The sequence below is a fragment of the Geotrypetes seraphini genome, chromosome 2, assembly GCF_902459505.1.
Source record: "Geotrypetes seraphini chromosome 2, aGeoSer1.1, whole genome shotgun sequence".
Lineage (NCBI taxonomy): Eukaryota > Metazoa > Chordata > Amphibia > Gymnophiona > Dermophiidae > Geotrypetes > Geotrypetes seraphini.
This window is the reverse complement of record NC_047085.1, coordinates 511,841,555-511,858,581: the sequence shown is the minus strand read 5'-3', so window position 1 is coordinate 511,858,581 and position 17,027 is coordinate 511,841,555. Positions and strand designations below refer to the sequence as shown.

General features: G+C 46.1%; 2 protein-coding genes across 14 annotated transcripts in view; both read right to left on the bottom strand.

Annotated features, from left to right (window-relative positions):
- The window catches only part of LOC117355233 (zinc finger protein 271-like), a 906,970-nt gene that overhangs the window by 63,380 nt on the left and 826,563 nt on the right, over positions 1-17,027 (bottom strand). The window lies entirely within an intron of this gene.
- Positions 748-15,635, bottom strand: LOC117355273 (zinc finger protein 82 homolog). Its single transcript, XM_033933583.1, has 5 exons — positions 15,271-15,635; positions 14,874-15,000; positions 14,353-14,469; positions 5,143-5,457; positions 748-1,854 (listed from the first exon to the last, which is right to left on the bottom strand). The coding sequence occupies exons 1-5, from the start codon at positions 15,292-15,294 to the stop codon at positions 1,727-1,729; spliced, it is 711 nt and encodes a 236-aa protein (XP_033789474.1). The 5' UTR covers positions 15,295-15,635; the 3' UTR covers positions 748-1,726.

Genomic DNA, 17,027 nt, shown 5'->3' with positions numbered 1-17,027 from the left:
GGACTCCTGGCCTCTGAACCCTTTCTATTCCTTCCCCCAAATCAGCATCTCTTTCCTGCCCTCTTAAGTCCCATGTTCGTGCCCACTTCCTCTCTCCCTTCTGTGTCTCAAGTTTATGCCCCCTCTCTCCTGTGTCTGAGTTTGTGCCACCCTCCCTCCTTCCAGCCTTTGTCCCAAGTTTGTGCTCCCCCCTCGCTCTTTCCTTCCTTTGTCCCTCTCTCTCCCTTACTTATCCCAACGTGCTCGTTCCCTTCAGGGCCATCTAGGTGGGCCTTCTTCACACCTTCAGCCGCACTTGATTCTTAGAAGGGTTGTGGCTTCTGCACATTGCTGACCCGGAAGTCTACCCTCTGACCTTGGTCAAATTGATGGCCACAGCGGCATCTGCAGAAAGACGGGAGGATGAAGCAGCAGCAGTACCAGCAGTGGCAGGAGGGCAAGAGATGATGGTGCCATATACCACATGTGGAGAATGTCTGGTCTACAATACCAAAGCTATTTGAGAGTGCAGGAAGTCATTTATTCCTTTATCGATTTGGGCCGTGAGCCGGGACCAGATTCTCTCTGGCAGGCCGCAGCAAGCACTTCACTCACACTTTTATTTTGATTTGAATTCTTATATACCGCTATACCGTGAGGTTCAAAGTGGTTTACAATGAAGATAGATTAAAGATACATTAAAATAAAATAAATAAAAATGGTATTTTTATGCATGTCGAAAACTTCAGACCCCTCCAGTAGTTATGTAGGAACTGAACTTCAACTTTATTGTTCTTCTCTCCAACGGGAAAGAGGCATTTCTTAAACATGCAGTTGCTAACAAAAATCACAACCTAGTTATTGTTTATTCAAAGCTTCTATACCCCTACTAATGACTAGGGAGTCAATTCAAGAGCGGTTTACACGAGCTTCTGTAATGGTGTTACAATACAGAGTTAACGTTTTCAATACAGACACATTCATACCCCAGTCAATCATCCTACGTATTTACACATAAAATACTGGTATCGTGTACTATGTTCATACTAAATCCTACTTATTTGCACACATTTATATTCTATTTATATTTCTTTAATTTTCTATACCGTTCTCCAGGGAAGCTCAGAATGGTTTACATTAATTTATTCAGGTACTCAAGCATTTTTCCCTATCTGTCCCAGCTGGCTCACAATCTATATAATGTATATGGGGCAATGGGGGGGGATTAAGTGGGAGATGCAGTAATACCGACTGGATGGCTGGTGGCCGATTCTCTGGTCAATTGTGGAACAGCGATTGATGGGCTACCAAATTTGCATGCAAACCCGACAGATCAATCGCTCAATCATGTGCAAAACCCTAACAGCCCAGGGTCACAAGGTGTAGCGTGGGTTTGAACCTACAATTTCAAGGTGCTGATGCTGTAGTTTTAACCACTGTGCCATACTTTCCTCATGCTCCATGTCGTGTTCTATGTTGCTTTATTAGTTAAAGCAGTCTGTGAAGAGGAGCGTTTTTATGTCTTTCTTGAACTTTCCAATGTCCTTTCCTAGTTTTAATTCCTTCGGAAGTTCCACCACATTGAAGAACATTTTTGTCCTGATGCTTTTTATCTCATGTCTCTGAAGGAGGGTATTTCCAACAGAGATTCTTGGCTCAAGCGTAGGGCGTGTGCTGGTGTATGGTATTGTGTCTTGCTGCTAGCTATTGCCATTCTGAGATAAAGATCTTGAATTTCACCCTGCTTTCAATCAGGCGGGGTGGCACTCGTCCGCCTCCATTTTCCCAGCAGAAATCTTGCTGCTGCGTTTTGTACCATTTGAATCAGCTTGATCCTGTACTTTGGAATGCTCAGCAGGATCACGTTGCAGTAGTCTAAGATTGAGAGTACCAAGGCTGTTATTACGTTGGATATTGCTTGATGAGAGAGATAAGGTTTAAGTCTTCTAAAGCAGTAGAGCTTGCCATAAGCATTTTCACATTTACAAACTCTCTTTCGACTGGCAAAATATTTGTACATCTCTAAATGTTAAGTTCCTCCGTGCTGGTAGGAATCTGATCTATTGGTGGAGATAGCCCAAAAGACGATTCTCCTGCCCAAGGAAGTAGCTTAAGAAACCTCTGATGATGTCACTCTGGGATTCCATTGAATGCACCATTCAGAGAGCTTCTAGCTGGGGCTCATGCATTGTAACTCTTCCAGAAGGTGCTGGAAACTCAAAGACTGAGCTTCCAACTGCCTTCTGCATGCTGTTTACTGTTTAAACACAGTGCATATCAAATTTCACCTTTCATCCCCTTTACACAGGCAGCACTAAAATTCGTATCTCCTGGTGCATGGATTTCCCCCCAGGCTACATCAGAGAAAATCATTTGGGATGTCCTCATCCAATGCTCCAACCTCTATCAGGAAAGCAAAACCTCTTAAGAGCTATCGGAACGGGCAAATAAATACTGAAAAGCATGCATGCAGCGCAATGGGTGGCCAGTCCAAACCACCACATGATGAGCCCAACAGATAAAACTGAAATTCAAATGGCAAAAATCTTCCAACTAAATACACGCTCTCTGACATAATTTCACAGACGCTGTGTCCCCTGTGTTAGTACATTTTACGGGTGTCTACCGTATCAAACTAATTTAACACATTCTTTGTCGCCCTGATTTAGAAGAAACACCAACAAAGTTAAGGTCAACCCTGTACATTTGTTTCCTGGATAAACCCCAAATCATAGAGCACACACTTTATCAAGATGGTAATACTGTACATTTCATCGGGCAAGGCCTATTCACTAGTTCAAATCTTGTTTTCTCTATAGGTGAACACACCCAGGGCTCCAAAGTTATTTAGAAAAGTGGCAGCTTGTTGCTAACCACTAGCAAATTAAGGATTAGGGTAGCAGCATGTACATATACATTTGCCAGACACTACAAATGTAGAGGAAGGTGGCAGCGTTGTTGAAAGTTGAGTGAATCTTTTATTACACTCAGTACATGTAAAGACTTTGTTGCCTGTGTGGATCCTCTCATGAATTTTTAGATCTGAAAACCAAGTGAAGCTTTTATTACACTCAGTACATGTGAATGGTTTCTACCCTATGTGGATCATTTTTTGTCTTTTTAGAGCTGAAAGCTCAGTGAAGATTTTATTACACTCAATACATGTTAATGATTTGTGCCTTGTGTGGATCATTTTGTGTCTTTTTAGATTTGAAAACTAAGTGAAGCTCTTATTACATTCAGTACATGTATTTGGTTTGTGCCCTGTGTGGATTATTTGGTGGCTTTTTAGATGTGAAAGACAATTGAAGTTTTTATTACACTCAGTACATGTAAATGGGTTGTGCCCTATGTGGATGCTCTGGTGATATTTTAGGCATGAAAGCTGAGTGAAACTTTTTTTACACTAAGTACATGTAAATGGTTTGTGCCCTATGTGGATCATTTTGTGTTTTTTCAGATGTGAAAGCTGAGCAAAGCTTTTATTACACTCAGTACATGTGTATGGTTTGTGCCCTGTGTGGATTCTCTCGTGAATTTTTAGATTTGAAAGCCGAGCAAAGCTTTTATTACACTCAGTACATGTGTATGGTTTGTGCCCTGTGTGGATTCTCTCGTGAATTTTTAGATTTGAAAGCCGAGCAAAGCTTTTCTTACACTCAGTACATGCATATGGTTTGTGCCTTGTGTGGATCATCTCGTGAATTTTTAGATTTGAAAGCCGAGCAAAGCTTTTATTACACTCAGTACATGCATATGGTTTGTGCCCTGTGTGGATCATCTCGTGAATTTTTAGATGTGAAGGCTTAGCAAAGCTTTTATTACACTCAGTACATGCATATGGTTTGTGTCCTGTGTGGATCATCTCGTGAATTTTTAGATCTGAAAGCTGAGTGAAGCTTTTCTTACACTCAGTACATGCATATGGTTTGTGCCCTGTGTGGATCCTCTCGTGAATTTTTAGATTTGAAAGCCGAGCAAAGCTTTTCTTACACTCAGTACATGCATATGGTTTGTGTCCTGTGTGGATCCTCTCGTGAATTTTTAGCTGTGAAAGCCAAGTGAAGCTTTTCTTACACTCAGTACATGTAAATGGTTTGTGCCCTGTGTGGATCATTTTGTGGCTTTTTAGATGTGAAAGCTGAGCGAAGCTTTTATTACACTCAGTACATGTGTATGGTTTGTGCCCAGTGTGGATCATTTTGTGTTTTTTCAGATGTGAAAGCTGAGCAAAGCTTTTATTACACTCAGTACATGTATATGGTTTGTGTCCTGTGTGGATCCTCTCGTGAATTTTTAGATCTGAACGCTGAGTGAAGCTTTTCTTACACTCAGTACATGCATATGGTTTGTGCCCTGTGTGGATCCTCTCGTGAATTTTTAGATTTGAAAGCCGAGTGAAGCTTTTCTTACACTCAGTACATGTATATGGTTTGTGCCCTGTGTGGATCCTCTCGTGAATTTTTAGATTTGAAAGCCGAGCAAAGCTTTTCTTACACTCAGTACATGTATATGGTTTGTGTCCTTTGTGGATCCTCTCGTGAATTTTTAGCTGTGAAAGCTGAGTGAAGCTTTTATTACACTCAGTACATGTATATGGTTTGTGCTCTGTGTGGATCCTCTTGTGAATTTTTAGATTTGAAAGCCGAGCAAAGCTTTTCTTACACTCTGTACATGTGTATGGTTTGTGCTCTGTGTGGATCATTTTGTGTCTTTTTAGATGTGAAAGATAAGTGAAGCTTTTATTACACTCAGTACATGTAAATGGTTTGTGCCCTGTGTGGATCCTCTCGTGAATTTTTAGATGTGAAGGCTTAGCAAAGCTTTTCTTACACTCAGTACATGCATATGGTTTGTGTCCTGTGTGGATCATCTCGTGAATTTTTAGATCTGAAAGCTGAGTGAAGCTTTTCTTACACTCAGTACATGTATATGGTTTGTGTCCTGTGTGGATCCTCTCATGAATTTTTAGATCTGAAAGCCGAGGGAAGCTTTTCTTACACTCAGTACATGTATATTGTTTTTCTCCTGTGTGGATCATTTTTAGATGTGAAAGTTGAGTGAAGCTTTTATTACACTCGGTAGAGGTAAATGGTTTCACATTTTCATGATCTCTTTTGTGTAGCTGAAGTTCTTTTTTGTGGGTTTTTCCTTTCCTCTTACCATGGTGGAATTTGGAAGTCACTTTATCACTGTTTTTAATTTGGAAGGGTCTCTCCGCTAGGTGTCTCTGGTCCTCAGGGATGTTATTCAGATCCCTGTCATTTCTCTCATACTTCCTGACTCCATCCCTTGAGACCTCTGTAGGGTCTCTCTGGTTCTTTGATTCCTGCTTATAATTCTTTGTGTTAATCTTCTCAGTTCCCTGGGAAATATTTTCACAGACATTTTTTGACAGTGTTTGGATTTGTTCCATTTCAACTGGATCTTCTCCTTGATTCTTTTCTCTCTTCCATTCATGTTGAATTTGATGATCTGCTGGATAAAAACAGAAGGTACTTCTCATGAGTTAGAAAACAGCAGTGGTTTCTATGATAATCTACTATAATAAAATGCTAAGCGCGCATGCGCACTCTTACCGGCGTGTTCCCTGATCCCTGATCTGTAGGTCCGTGGTCTGCAGGAGTGCGCATGCGCGCTTACAACGCATCTCTCTCTCTCACAGACTAGAGAGTTGCGCGGGGACAGAAATCCCACCCGTCCCCACCCGTCCCCGCCAAAATCCCACCCATCCCCACCCGTCCCCGTGAGGAATCCCTCCGTCCCCACCCGTCCCCGCGAGGAATCCCCTCCGTCCCCACCCGTCCCCGCGAGGAATCCCCTCCGTCCCCATCCTTCCCTATATACTTCAGAAATAGTTATTTTATTTAATTATGCTACTGAATTAAAGGCTCTGGTAGAGACCCATTTACAAATAAGCAAAGAGACTATTAATTTGGAAATATTAATTGGGAAGAATACATACTTTGTAAATGGGTTTCTACCAGAACCTCTAATGTAAATATAAAATATAAATACTCAGCTGATGAGAACCCACAAACTGTCAGCTGAGGACTTCCTTTGCAGTTGGCCTGGGGTCCCTTTTGCCAAGCTTGGCAGGCAGCAGTAGCGTCCCTGAGTCACAGATGCTGGCACCTCAGTGGCTCATGGATGCTGCCAGCGACTGCTGCGCTTGGTGGAGGGGAGTTCTGACCATCTCTAGAGGAGGTCCTCTGCTGGCGGTGCTTGGGGATCCCCACCAGTCACAGCAAGGGCCAACAAGTACTTCAACACTGTAGAAATAAAACCAGAAATGCATTTCCTTTTCTTTTGAACACAAAACAAAGATATCTGCCATATACATTTCCCAAGGCAGATGACTCTATGCAATGTCACCTCGGTAACAAAATACAAAAATAGACAAATACACCCCCTCCCTTTTTACTAAACCACAATAGTAGGTTTTAGCACAGGGAGTTACGCTGAATGCCTCGCGCTGCTCTCAATGCTCATAGGCTCCCTGCGCTAAAAAACAATATTGCGGTTTAGTAAAAGGGAGCCATAGTGCAAAATATAGACAGCAGATATAAATTCTCAAAACAGACACATTTTGATCACTAAATTGAAAATAAAATCATTTTTCCTATCTTTGCTGTTTGGTGATTTCATGAGTCTCTGGTTGCACTTTCTTCTTCTGACTGTGCATCCAATCTTTCTTCCTTTCTTTCAGCCTCCTGTATGTTTCCTCTCCTCCAGACCTCATTCTCTCCCCCAACTTTTTCTTTCTGTCTCCCTGTTCCCCCTTCTTTCTGTCTCTCTGTCTGCCCCCTTTCTTTCTTTCTCCGTGCCCTCCCCCAAGCCACTCGGTTTGCTGCCACCGCCATCGGGGAATAGTCCCCAAGCCACCGCTGTCCCAAGCTTTCCCTGCAGAAGCGTCGCGCTGACCAGCATTCCGCTCCCTGACGTCAATTCTGACGTAGGAGAGGAAGTTCCGGGCCAACAAGGCATTTCTCCTCATTCCATCCAGCCTGAGCCCCATCTCTCCTTGATCCAGCATTTCCCTTCTGTGTCTGTCAGAATTACCATTCCACCTATTTTCCAGCATCACCCTTCTTTGTGTCCATCTCACCTATATCCCTATCTCACCACTTTTTCAGAATCTTCATTTGTCTCTGTCCTTGTCTTTACCCCATATTCACCATTTGCCCTTTCAATGTCTTTATCTCCCCCCCCCCACACACACTTTTTCAGCATTACTTCTATGTCTCTATTTCACCTCCTCTTCATGTCCCCTCTGTATCTCTATCCTTATTCAGAAGGTCCTGCTTACCCTTTCTCTTCTTTGTGTCACTATCTCCATTTTCAGCTTTCCCCCCTTTTCCTTTGTTACTGCACCCTGTAGCCAGAATCTTTCCACCCTCTCTCCACTCCGGCCCAGCCCAGTATGAAATATTTCCTTTTGTTTCTCTCCCCTCTCTCTTCTCCTCCCTCACCCACGAGTCCTGCATCTGGCCCTCTCCCTTCTACCTGCACCTGGCAACACCCCCCTGCTCCGCGGCTCTCTTAAGCAACTCGTCAGCAGCGGTGATCAAGACAAGCTGCCGACATCGAGGCCTTCCCTCTACGAGTCCCACCTTTGTGGAAAAAGGAAGTTGAAACAAGCGGGACTCGCAGAGGGTAGGCCCCGACGCCAGAAGCTTGTGTCGATCGTTGCTGCTGAGTTGCCGAAGAGAGCCGCAGGTAGAAGGGAGAGGGAGATAGGAAGGCTGTAGAAGCTCCGGAGCATGACACCGAACCCGGCCAGGATGATTTCTTTTTCAGGCTGCTGCTGCCGCTGCCATCCCCCACCCGAAATGACAAAAAACAGCCTAATGCCCGCGTCGGGAAATAGCCATGCTGAGCAGTGAGCTCAGCACGTACACAGATGAAAGCCTTGCTTGCTGATTGGTCCGGCGGCACGGTGGGGCGGGGCCGCCGGACCAATCAGCAAGCAAGGCTTTCATCTGTGTACGTGCTGAGCTCACTGCTCAACATGGCTATTTCCCGACGCGACGCCAGACTTGTAAGCTGCATGCTTGCATCGCCAGAATTTAGGTAGGTTGTTTTCATCCCCGTGGGAGTCCCGTGGGCAAGGGGGCGTCCCCGTGGGAGTCCCGTGGGTCAGGGGGGCATCCCCGTGGGAGTCCCGTGGGCCAGGGGGCGTCCCCGTGGGAGTCCCGTGGGCCAGGGGGGGGAACCCGCGGGATCCCCGCGATCCCCGTTCCCGTGCAGACCTCTATCACAGACCCCAAGGAGATGTGCGGGCTTGCCGGCTCCGGATCCTTTACACTTCGCTGACTGCTCAGCACACACACACCTGCACCGGGGAAGCGCGCAGGTCATCCAGCCAGCGTGAGGGGGGGCTACCAGCATCTGCCACGGGCTCCGCATCGCCTCCTGTCACTGTGGCCGCAGCCTCACGCTTAGGTAGTTTTCAGCGGCGAACTCGACCCGCAGGCTCGCCCTTTCGCATGAGGAAATCGAGGTGCGGATGACATGCGCACATTGAGCCCCAGCTGGCGCCAGAACGCCGGGTGGAAGAAGCGCTCGCGCTGGGTAGAAGAGGCGCTCACACTAGCGCCAGCAGGTGGCTGAGGCCCGCAGCCAGTCTGGGAGAAGAAGATGTGCACGATGAGCTCGCTGGCCAGAAACGAGGCGCCCGCTGTCCCCGCAGAAAAGGTTCCTCGGCCTAGAATGCAGCAGCCTGGCCCGCCAACAGACCACCATGTGCCTGCATCAAAATCTTCAGCAAGACTGCTGGAAGGGGGCGGAGCTCCTCTTTCGAGTCTGTCCCGGCAGGGAGCAGGGAAAGGAGAAGGGGTACTACTAGGCAGGGGGATCAGGTAAGGGGTGCTGCTAAAAAACTAGTACTATATATAGAGGTTATGTTGCACCAGGACTTTCATGTGTGGCTTGAGAACTGGTCAGTTTCCTATTTGCAGAGCATTTTCTCAAGCATTTATCTCGAGACAGAGCCAGTTTGTGAGCTGTTTCTTGGAAATGGCAGTGTGGAGAGTTAAGGGAGTCAATTCTCTCAAGGGTGCTAAGTGTGTAATCTACCAGCTGCCTTCCCTGCTTCATCAGCTGAGCTTGAACGTGGGAGCTTACTGCTGGACTTTAAAAAGCCGTGGATGGCCAATTTATGGATTACTCAGGATGATACATTTTGGAAACTATTTTGAAAAACTGCATGTTTGGAAAGAACTCTAAGTTTTTGCAGTTTGATGTGGATTTGTACCATAAAGATCTAGATATTTTCTCTCCTGAAACACTTTTCTAAATCTAGATTCAAAAACTCAGTTAATTGGGAGTAACAGCAACTGAGAGTGTGTCGCAACTGGAAGTAACTTTTGTAGTTGACTGAACTAGGTATCTATATCTTCAAACCTGTTTACCGTGTTAGGTATAAATTCTAAGTTCTTTATAATATTTTAACAATGGGTTAGCTAATTAAGAGAATCTTACTTTTTTTATTTTTATATCTGATCTGTTTTAGAAGCAGGTTTTTAGGAGTATCAGCTATGCAAGATCTGACCAACTTTATCTCCAGTCACACACACTTTATAATTGTTCTGAATTAGGTCCATTTCCAAATCAAGTGCTAATTTCTTCATGTCATCAGTCTAGACCAGTGTTCTTCAATCCTTTTACACCCGTGGACCGGCAGAAATAAAAGAATTATTTTGTGAACCGGCAAACTATTAAGACTGAAATTTAAAAACCCCATTTCCGCCCCATCTCCGTGAGCTCGGTCCCCAAAAACCAACTGATCCCATCTGCACAAGCCGCAGTTATGATTTTATATTGAACGTATTTTATTAAAGTATAAAAAGAAACAATATTCTGAACAATTGTGATTTTATAAATACAAATATACAGAGCACGGACCAACAAAACCCCTGTCTCCCCTCCCCTTCACATATATCCCCTCTACTATCAAGAAAACTGAACAAACCAAGTTATTATAGAATGCTACACAGAAATATCATGCTAACAGTATACTGAAGTCACACAAGACAGGAATAGTGTTAGGGGAGTGCCCCCTGGTCAGAGAGAGCCGTACGCCAGCTGGAAGCTAAAGAAGCAGTGCCTGGGCTTTGCAGTCCCCAATTATGTCTCTAGAAGGATATATAATTCAAATCTGATATATTCTAATGACAAAATAGAAATAAAATTATTTTTTTCTACCTTTTGTTGTCTCTGGTTTCTGCTTTCATCTTCTTTTCACTCTTTTCCTTCCAGCGTCTGCCGTGTCTCTTCAATCCAGCATCTGCCCGTTCCATCCACTGTCTGCCCTCTCCCCCTTACATATGTATCTGACTTCTTTCTATGCACCTCACCCCTGTCCATCCAGCTTGTGCTTCCTCTCTCCTTTTTACATCATTCATTCCATTTTCACTGCTTTCTTCATTTTTCTCTCTCCTACACCAGATCTAGCATCTTTATCCCTTTCTCATTTCTCTGCTGACCCCCTTTCCAGCATCAATCTCTCTCTACTTTCTCATTCCTCTCTCTCCCCTTTCCCTCATCTGATCTCTCCATTCCATCCTGACCCCCTTCCCCTCCTGTAATCTCCCTGCCAGCTGTTTCCTTCCTTTTTTCCTTCTCCCTTCCCTCCTCACCCTATCCAACATTAACTCTCTTCCCATCCCCTCCTCCCCTCTCAGCAGCATCTCTCCTTCTACCTCCCTCCCTCCAGGTCCAGTAGCAGCTCTCCCTTTATCCAGCAGCTTCCCAGCCTCCTATAGTGGCTTCCTCCCTTTCCAACAGTTCTCAGTACTTGCCTGCAGCAGTGATTTACTTAGGCAGCCTTGGGTCCGTTGCTGTCTCTGAGGAAAGAGGAAGTTGTCGGTGAATCACTGCCCTGGCAAGTAGGAGAGCTGCTGGGAGGGGAGACAGCCACTGTCGAAGGCTCCCCAGGATCTTGCTCCTGCACATGCTGACCATCTCCCTTGTACCAGCAGCTCTCTCCCTTCCACTTGCAACTTCCCCATGGCCCTCTCCAGCAACTTGGCAGGGGTGGCAATCAAGACAGGCTGCCGACTTTGGGACCTTCACTCTCTGAGTCCCGCCTATTTTATTTCAACTTGTTGTTTCTGAACAGGCGAGACTCACAGAGGGAAGGCCCCGACATTGGCAGCCTGTCTTGATCGCCCGAGGCTAGGAGGAAAAGCAGTCGGCAGGAACCGCAGTCAGGAGGAACCACAGTCGGCAGGAAAATTAACTGCCGACTCGATCTCTCTGGCTCAGCACGGACCGGCAGAAATTTTCTGCGAACCGGTGGTTGAAGAACAATGGTCTAGACCAGGAACTGGTAGAAATTTTCTGCGGACTGACACCGGTCCGCGGACCGGCGGTTGAAGAACAATGGTCTAGACCAGGGATCTCAAAATTCCTCCTTGAGGGCCGCAATCCAGTCAGGTTTTCAGGATTTCCCCAATGAATATGCATTGAAAACAGTGCATGCACATAAATCTCATGGGGGAAATCCTGAAAACCCGACTGGATTGCGGTCCTCAAGGAGGGACTTTGAGACCCCTAGTCTAGACCTACTTATAGAAGAGAGCAATGATTAAAAGGGAACACAACCAAAAACAAAGAACTTGTGGAGAGTTGATGTCCAAGGCGAAAGCTTGATTAAAACTGATCAATAATCCACAAGGGAAAAGAAGAGGATTCAGAAGACACATATTATTCAACAAAGGTTTGGGCTTTCCTTAGCCAAGCTCCCAGGAGCATCCTCTTCTAAACAGTCTCTCTCTCCAATTCCACAATTTCCCAGGACTCCTATCAACCCCTAACTAGGGAAGTTTCTTGTGGAAGCCTCTTCCTCAGAACATCCTCTTTCACAGGGACCTCTGAATGATTCTTTGTGGCATATAAACACCTCTCTGCTCGAGTCTCACCCCCTGACTCAGTAGGGATGCCTTATTAAGGTGGCATCGCACTGAGCTGTAGAGTTCAGTGCATTCTGGGACATGTAGTCTGCTCAGTTCTGGGATAGCGGCCCCTGCTGTATGGAGGCGGAATGGTAGCATTAGTGAAAGAGAATCCCCTACTCCAGGCTCTCTCAAACTTCCTTGAGCCGGGGCACACTAAAGGTAGTGGCCACGGCTTGAGGCACCCAGAAGTGCGCGGAGATCGCCTTGATGACATCACGCATGTGCATGACATAATCACATCAATATCTGCGAATGTGCAGAGGCCCTCTAGAAGTGCCCTTAGACGCCAGCAGGGGATGCCAGCAGGGAAGAGGGCCAGAGAGAAGGAGTGGCACTGGCGCCAGCTGATTGCCAACCGCAGTGTTTCTCAACTACTTCAAGCCAAGTACCCCCTAAATCTAACAAATATCAACTGAGTACCCCAACCACAGACCTCCCTAGGCCCATCCAAGCTCTACCCCAGATCCCATCCCCTTTATTAATTGTAACACAATTTTTTCCATTCATTTTTCATATACACAGCAGATATAAATTCTCAAAACTAACACATTTCAATCACTATATTTAAATAAAATCATTTTATCTATCGGCGATCCTCTGCAGGCTGCTGTAATTAGCTTTAAAGGTGAGACCAGGCCAGGGGGGAAGCCGAAGGACACTAGAGAGAAGGGGGAAACATTCAGGTCTTTGGCGAGCGCTGGTACTATACTGCGTAGGGAAATCAGCTGGCATAGTAACATAGTAGATGTTGTTATAGTAGGAATCTCAGGAGGCCACATGCGGCACGCCAGGTTCTATTTTGAGGCCCTCTGGATGTTTATCTTAATCACAAAAGCAAAATAAAGCAGTTTCTTGATCATTTGTCTCTTTAGCTATAAATTACAATATTATTATTAAAACTTAAACTTAAAAGGAAAGATTTATAAACTATAAAGAGTTTTACCTCATGCAAAGTTGTCATTTCTTTAATAAGACATTAACTGTTGTTTTCCCGAGGCCCTCCAAGTACCTACAAATCCAAAATGTGGCGCTGCAAAGGGTTTGAGTTTGAGACCACTGCTCCAGGCCTTCCTTCTGACAACGAGCCTCTCCTTGATATAACTTCCAGTTTCGTGAAATAAAGTTACATCAAGAAGGGGCTCGCCAGCATAAGGCAGCTTTGTGAACAGGCTTCTGAAGATTTTTCCTCATGGCAGAGTTTCACCTGAAGAAGCCGGCGCCCTCCACTTCAGCTCCAGCTCTAGAGCCAGCTAGCACCCTGCTCCCACTGGTACAGTGATAGAGGCAGCGGCCACCCCACCACCATGGGGTGTAAGTTACACTTCTCCCTCCGTATTCACGGTTTCAGCATTTGTGGTTTCGATTATTCACGGTTTTTAGCTTGCTGGCTCCCCCCACACCCCTCCCCAATTATATCAGCTTGCATAGAGAAATTGCTGATTCCAAGCGTTTACAGAGAAAATTGCTGATTCCCAGCAGTTAGTTCACCGTGTTTTGCCGCTCCTTCAGGAACAGCCCAGGTCTCCCACCATGTTATTCGCAGTTTCACCATATTCACAATGGTTTTTAATTGAAAACAGCAAATAACATATGAAAAAGTTATTTGCGGTTTTTCTGTATTCACGGATCTGTTAATCCCCTATCACAGTGAATATGGAGGGAGAAGTGTATATCAAGGAGGGGTTCGTCAGCAGAAGAAAGGCCTCGGAACAGACCTCTGAAGATTTTTCATTGTGGTGCAGCTGGCTCCTTCAGATAATGTAGGCACAAGGGAAGATGGGGAGGAGATGCTGACCCAAGGGGTGGGGTGTTGCTGCTGCTGCTATCATGTCGAGGGTGGGTGCTGGTTGGCACTAAAGCTGGAGCTCAAGTGAAGGACGGTGTTGGATCTGGACTGGGGGAGAGAATTTGGACCCATGGGGAGCTGGGGCTGGAGGGAAGTTACAGATAAACAGAAAGCAACCTGGATCTTTCCTTTCCTCTACCTCTTCAGAGCTAAGACTGTGTGGCCCAGAGGTTAAGCCTAGAGACGGGGACAAATCTTTCCCCATCTCCACGGAAACTCATTTTCCTGACCTGTCCCCGTGAGTTCTTTTCCTGTCCATGCCCCATTCCTGCAAACTCCGTCCTCATCTGTATAAGCCTCAAACACTTTAAATTCATAAGTGTTCGTGGCATGTGAGGTTAAGGCAGGGCTTACAGGAATGGGGCAGGGACAGTGAGAAAACTCGCAGGGATGCGATGGGGAGATTGAGTTCCTGCGGGGACAGGGACAAAATTGTCCCCATGTCATTCTCTAGTTAAGCCTTCACTTACAGTCCAAGTGATTTATCCTCATCTATAAAGGGGTAGCATCCCCAGCAGTTCCCCTACAGAAGGGGCTTACCCCAGTCCCTCTTATTACTGCACTCACCTGAGCAGCTGCTCTTCCCAGTTTCTCTTTCCTCCAATTCAGGCTCACCCCTGATGTACGGCTCTTCCCCTTGTTTGATGTGGGATATAATCTTAGGGGTGGTCGGAGAACCTGTTGCTGGGGTAAGAAAATTACATTAATTATCTTACATTTTATACTTTAAAAAAGTAACATAAACCTAGCATTACCAAACGTCCAGGAAAACCCGGACATGTTTTTTTTTAAGATGGGGGAGTCTGTCTGGGTTTAGCTGGCACTCCCAACTTATGATTTTAAAGTGTTGGAGGCTTGGGCAGATGAGGACAGAGCTTTCAAGGATGGAACAGAGAAAGAACTCGCAGGGATGGAGAAAGATTCTAAGAGGACAGGGACAAATTTGTCCCCATGTCATTCTCTAGCACTGCGGGACAGCAAGACTCTCATGGTGTCGTTTGTGTTCATCACACGAGACAAACATAATCAAAATTATCTTTATAATGATGGTCCACTACTGCTAATAGACATGTAAATGTATCCATTACCCAGTGAGAGCAGGGTCTGATAGTTCTCCTCCATCACCTCCCTGTAGAGCTGCTTCTGCTCTTCATCTAAATACTCCCACTCCTCCTGGGAGAAAGAGATAGCGATGTCCTCAAACTTCACCTGCATCTGAAATAGAAACCAGAAACACACTCAGCCTCTTCCAGCACTTCCAGAAAGAGGCCTCCCAGGATTGATGCTCATTAGGGTGGAGGGAAATTTACATTCACATAACCCACAGTCCCAGGGTAGTTGTGTTTGAGAAGAGCTGCCAGTGCTGGGGCTGAGTGAGGCAGAGGGAGATGCTTTGGGGTGGATAGAGAGGATTTCAATCCCAGAGGAGGGTTCTGGGCACTGAAGGGTTTCTGGGTTGGTCTCTCTCCTTTCAACAAGACCCACCTGGGCAGAAGCTCCTGCAGCCATTTCCCAGGATCAGGCTTTGCCTCTTGCAGTGAGCGGGAACCGGAAGTTTCGGCTCAATTGGAGGAAGAAGAAAAGACTCGTTTCCTGTTAGGCACAGGATGATGACATCTCTATAGGGGCGGTGCTTCAAACAGGGTTATCTTCTTCTTGGCTCTTCCCCTTTCAGAGCTGATTGGTCAGTTTCTGGGGAGGATTTTCAGCTCCCGGTACTCATTGGTCAGACTGATCCTGGGGCGGGGACAGGAGTTGAAGCGGACACGAGGAGAATCATTGCAGGGCTTTTTGCCTTCTTCAGGTAGAAAACGGACCCCTGCAGCCATTCTCCTGCCTTGGCTCCTCCCTCCCCGCACAGCCTCCTGTGGATCTCAGCTCTGTCCAAGCTCCGCCCCTTCCAGGAGTCTAGCAAATGTGAAGCTCCGCCCTCCCCCTTGTGACGTCATCGGCCTTTGTCCTATTAAAAGCAGTGCTGGCTCTCCCTTTCTGCTCTTCTCTCTCCTTTCCCCCAGCCCTGCAAGAGAGAAATCCTGGAGCCAGGGAAAGATCCCGATTCATTTCTAGATCCTGCTCACAGGATGGATGGAAGTGGAGAGGAGAGGGGAAGAAGCTGGATGGGAGGGGTATAGAAAGAGGGCACATACTGGATAGGAGGAGGGGATAAAGGAAAAAAAAGGCACATGCTGGATGGGTGGAGGAGGTTCAGATTAGTGAGTTACTGGAGGGGTGAGGGAAAGTGAGGACTCCATAGTTGGAAAAAATTTAGTCTGCTACTACTGTTAATTATTTCTATAGAGCTACTAGACCTATGCAGCGCTCTACAGAGTCACAAAGAAAAAGACAGTCCCTGCTCCAAAGAGTTTATAATCTAAACAGATAAGACAGACAAACAGGTTATCATGGATACAGTTAAGGGGAACGCTTAATCAGCCGGCTGGGTTGGTGGGCAAAGGAGTAGGGTCATTGCAAGACCCGCAAGCCAATGGCGGCCCACCTTTTTGGCAGTTGACACTGTAGTCTAGATTTCCATTCCCCCCCACCCCCCCAATGGGATCCATTGCTGCAGAAGCAATGGAAGACCTCTCTACGGGTCGCCAACAGAGTGAGTGAGGTAATCACATTGGATTCTGCAACCTGGATGTTTTCCTTCTGCTACTACTTCATGTCATGTTACTTAGGCAGGAAGCCTTAGCAGAGGGAGAGCTTCCAGGCCGGCGAAGGCAGTGTATTTACTTTATCTGTACTGCCACAACCCAAAGAGTGAAAGAGCAGCTGCCACCAGATCATGTGGAGGGAGGAATTCAGGGGAGGTTATGAGGAATCATAGTAGGGGTGGTTTATATGCAGGACCACAGGGATGGGGAGGAAAACACTGGCCACACTTGGCCACACTGACCAAGGTCCTCAAATTCAAGGACACAAACTTCCAAGAGATGAGTGACTTTGTTCACCAGATGCTACAAAGCCAAGCAGAAACCGATAGTGTGGATGAAATGTGGTAGACTCTGAAAGCCACCATACAGGAAGCGACAAACCGTTATGTTAAGCTAGTAAGTAAACACCGTAGAAACAATAAACCACAGTGGTTCACTGCGGAGATCTCAGACCTCATCAAAGAAAAGAAAAAAGCATTCATCTCTTACAAACAATCAAGGGAACAGGACTCCAGGGCAGAATATCTGACCAAGTCAAAAGCCGTCAAAACAGCAGTCAGGGAGGCTAAATTCAACATGGAGGAA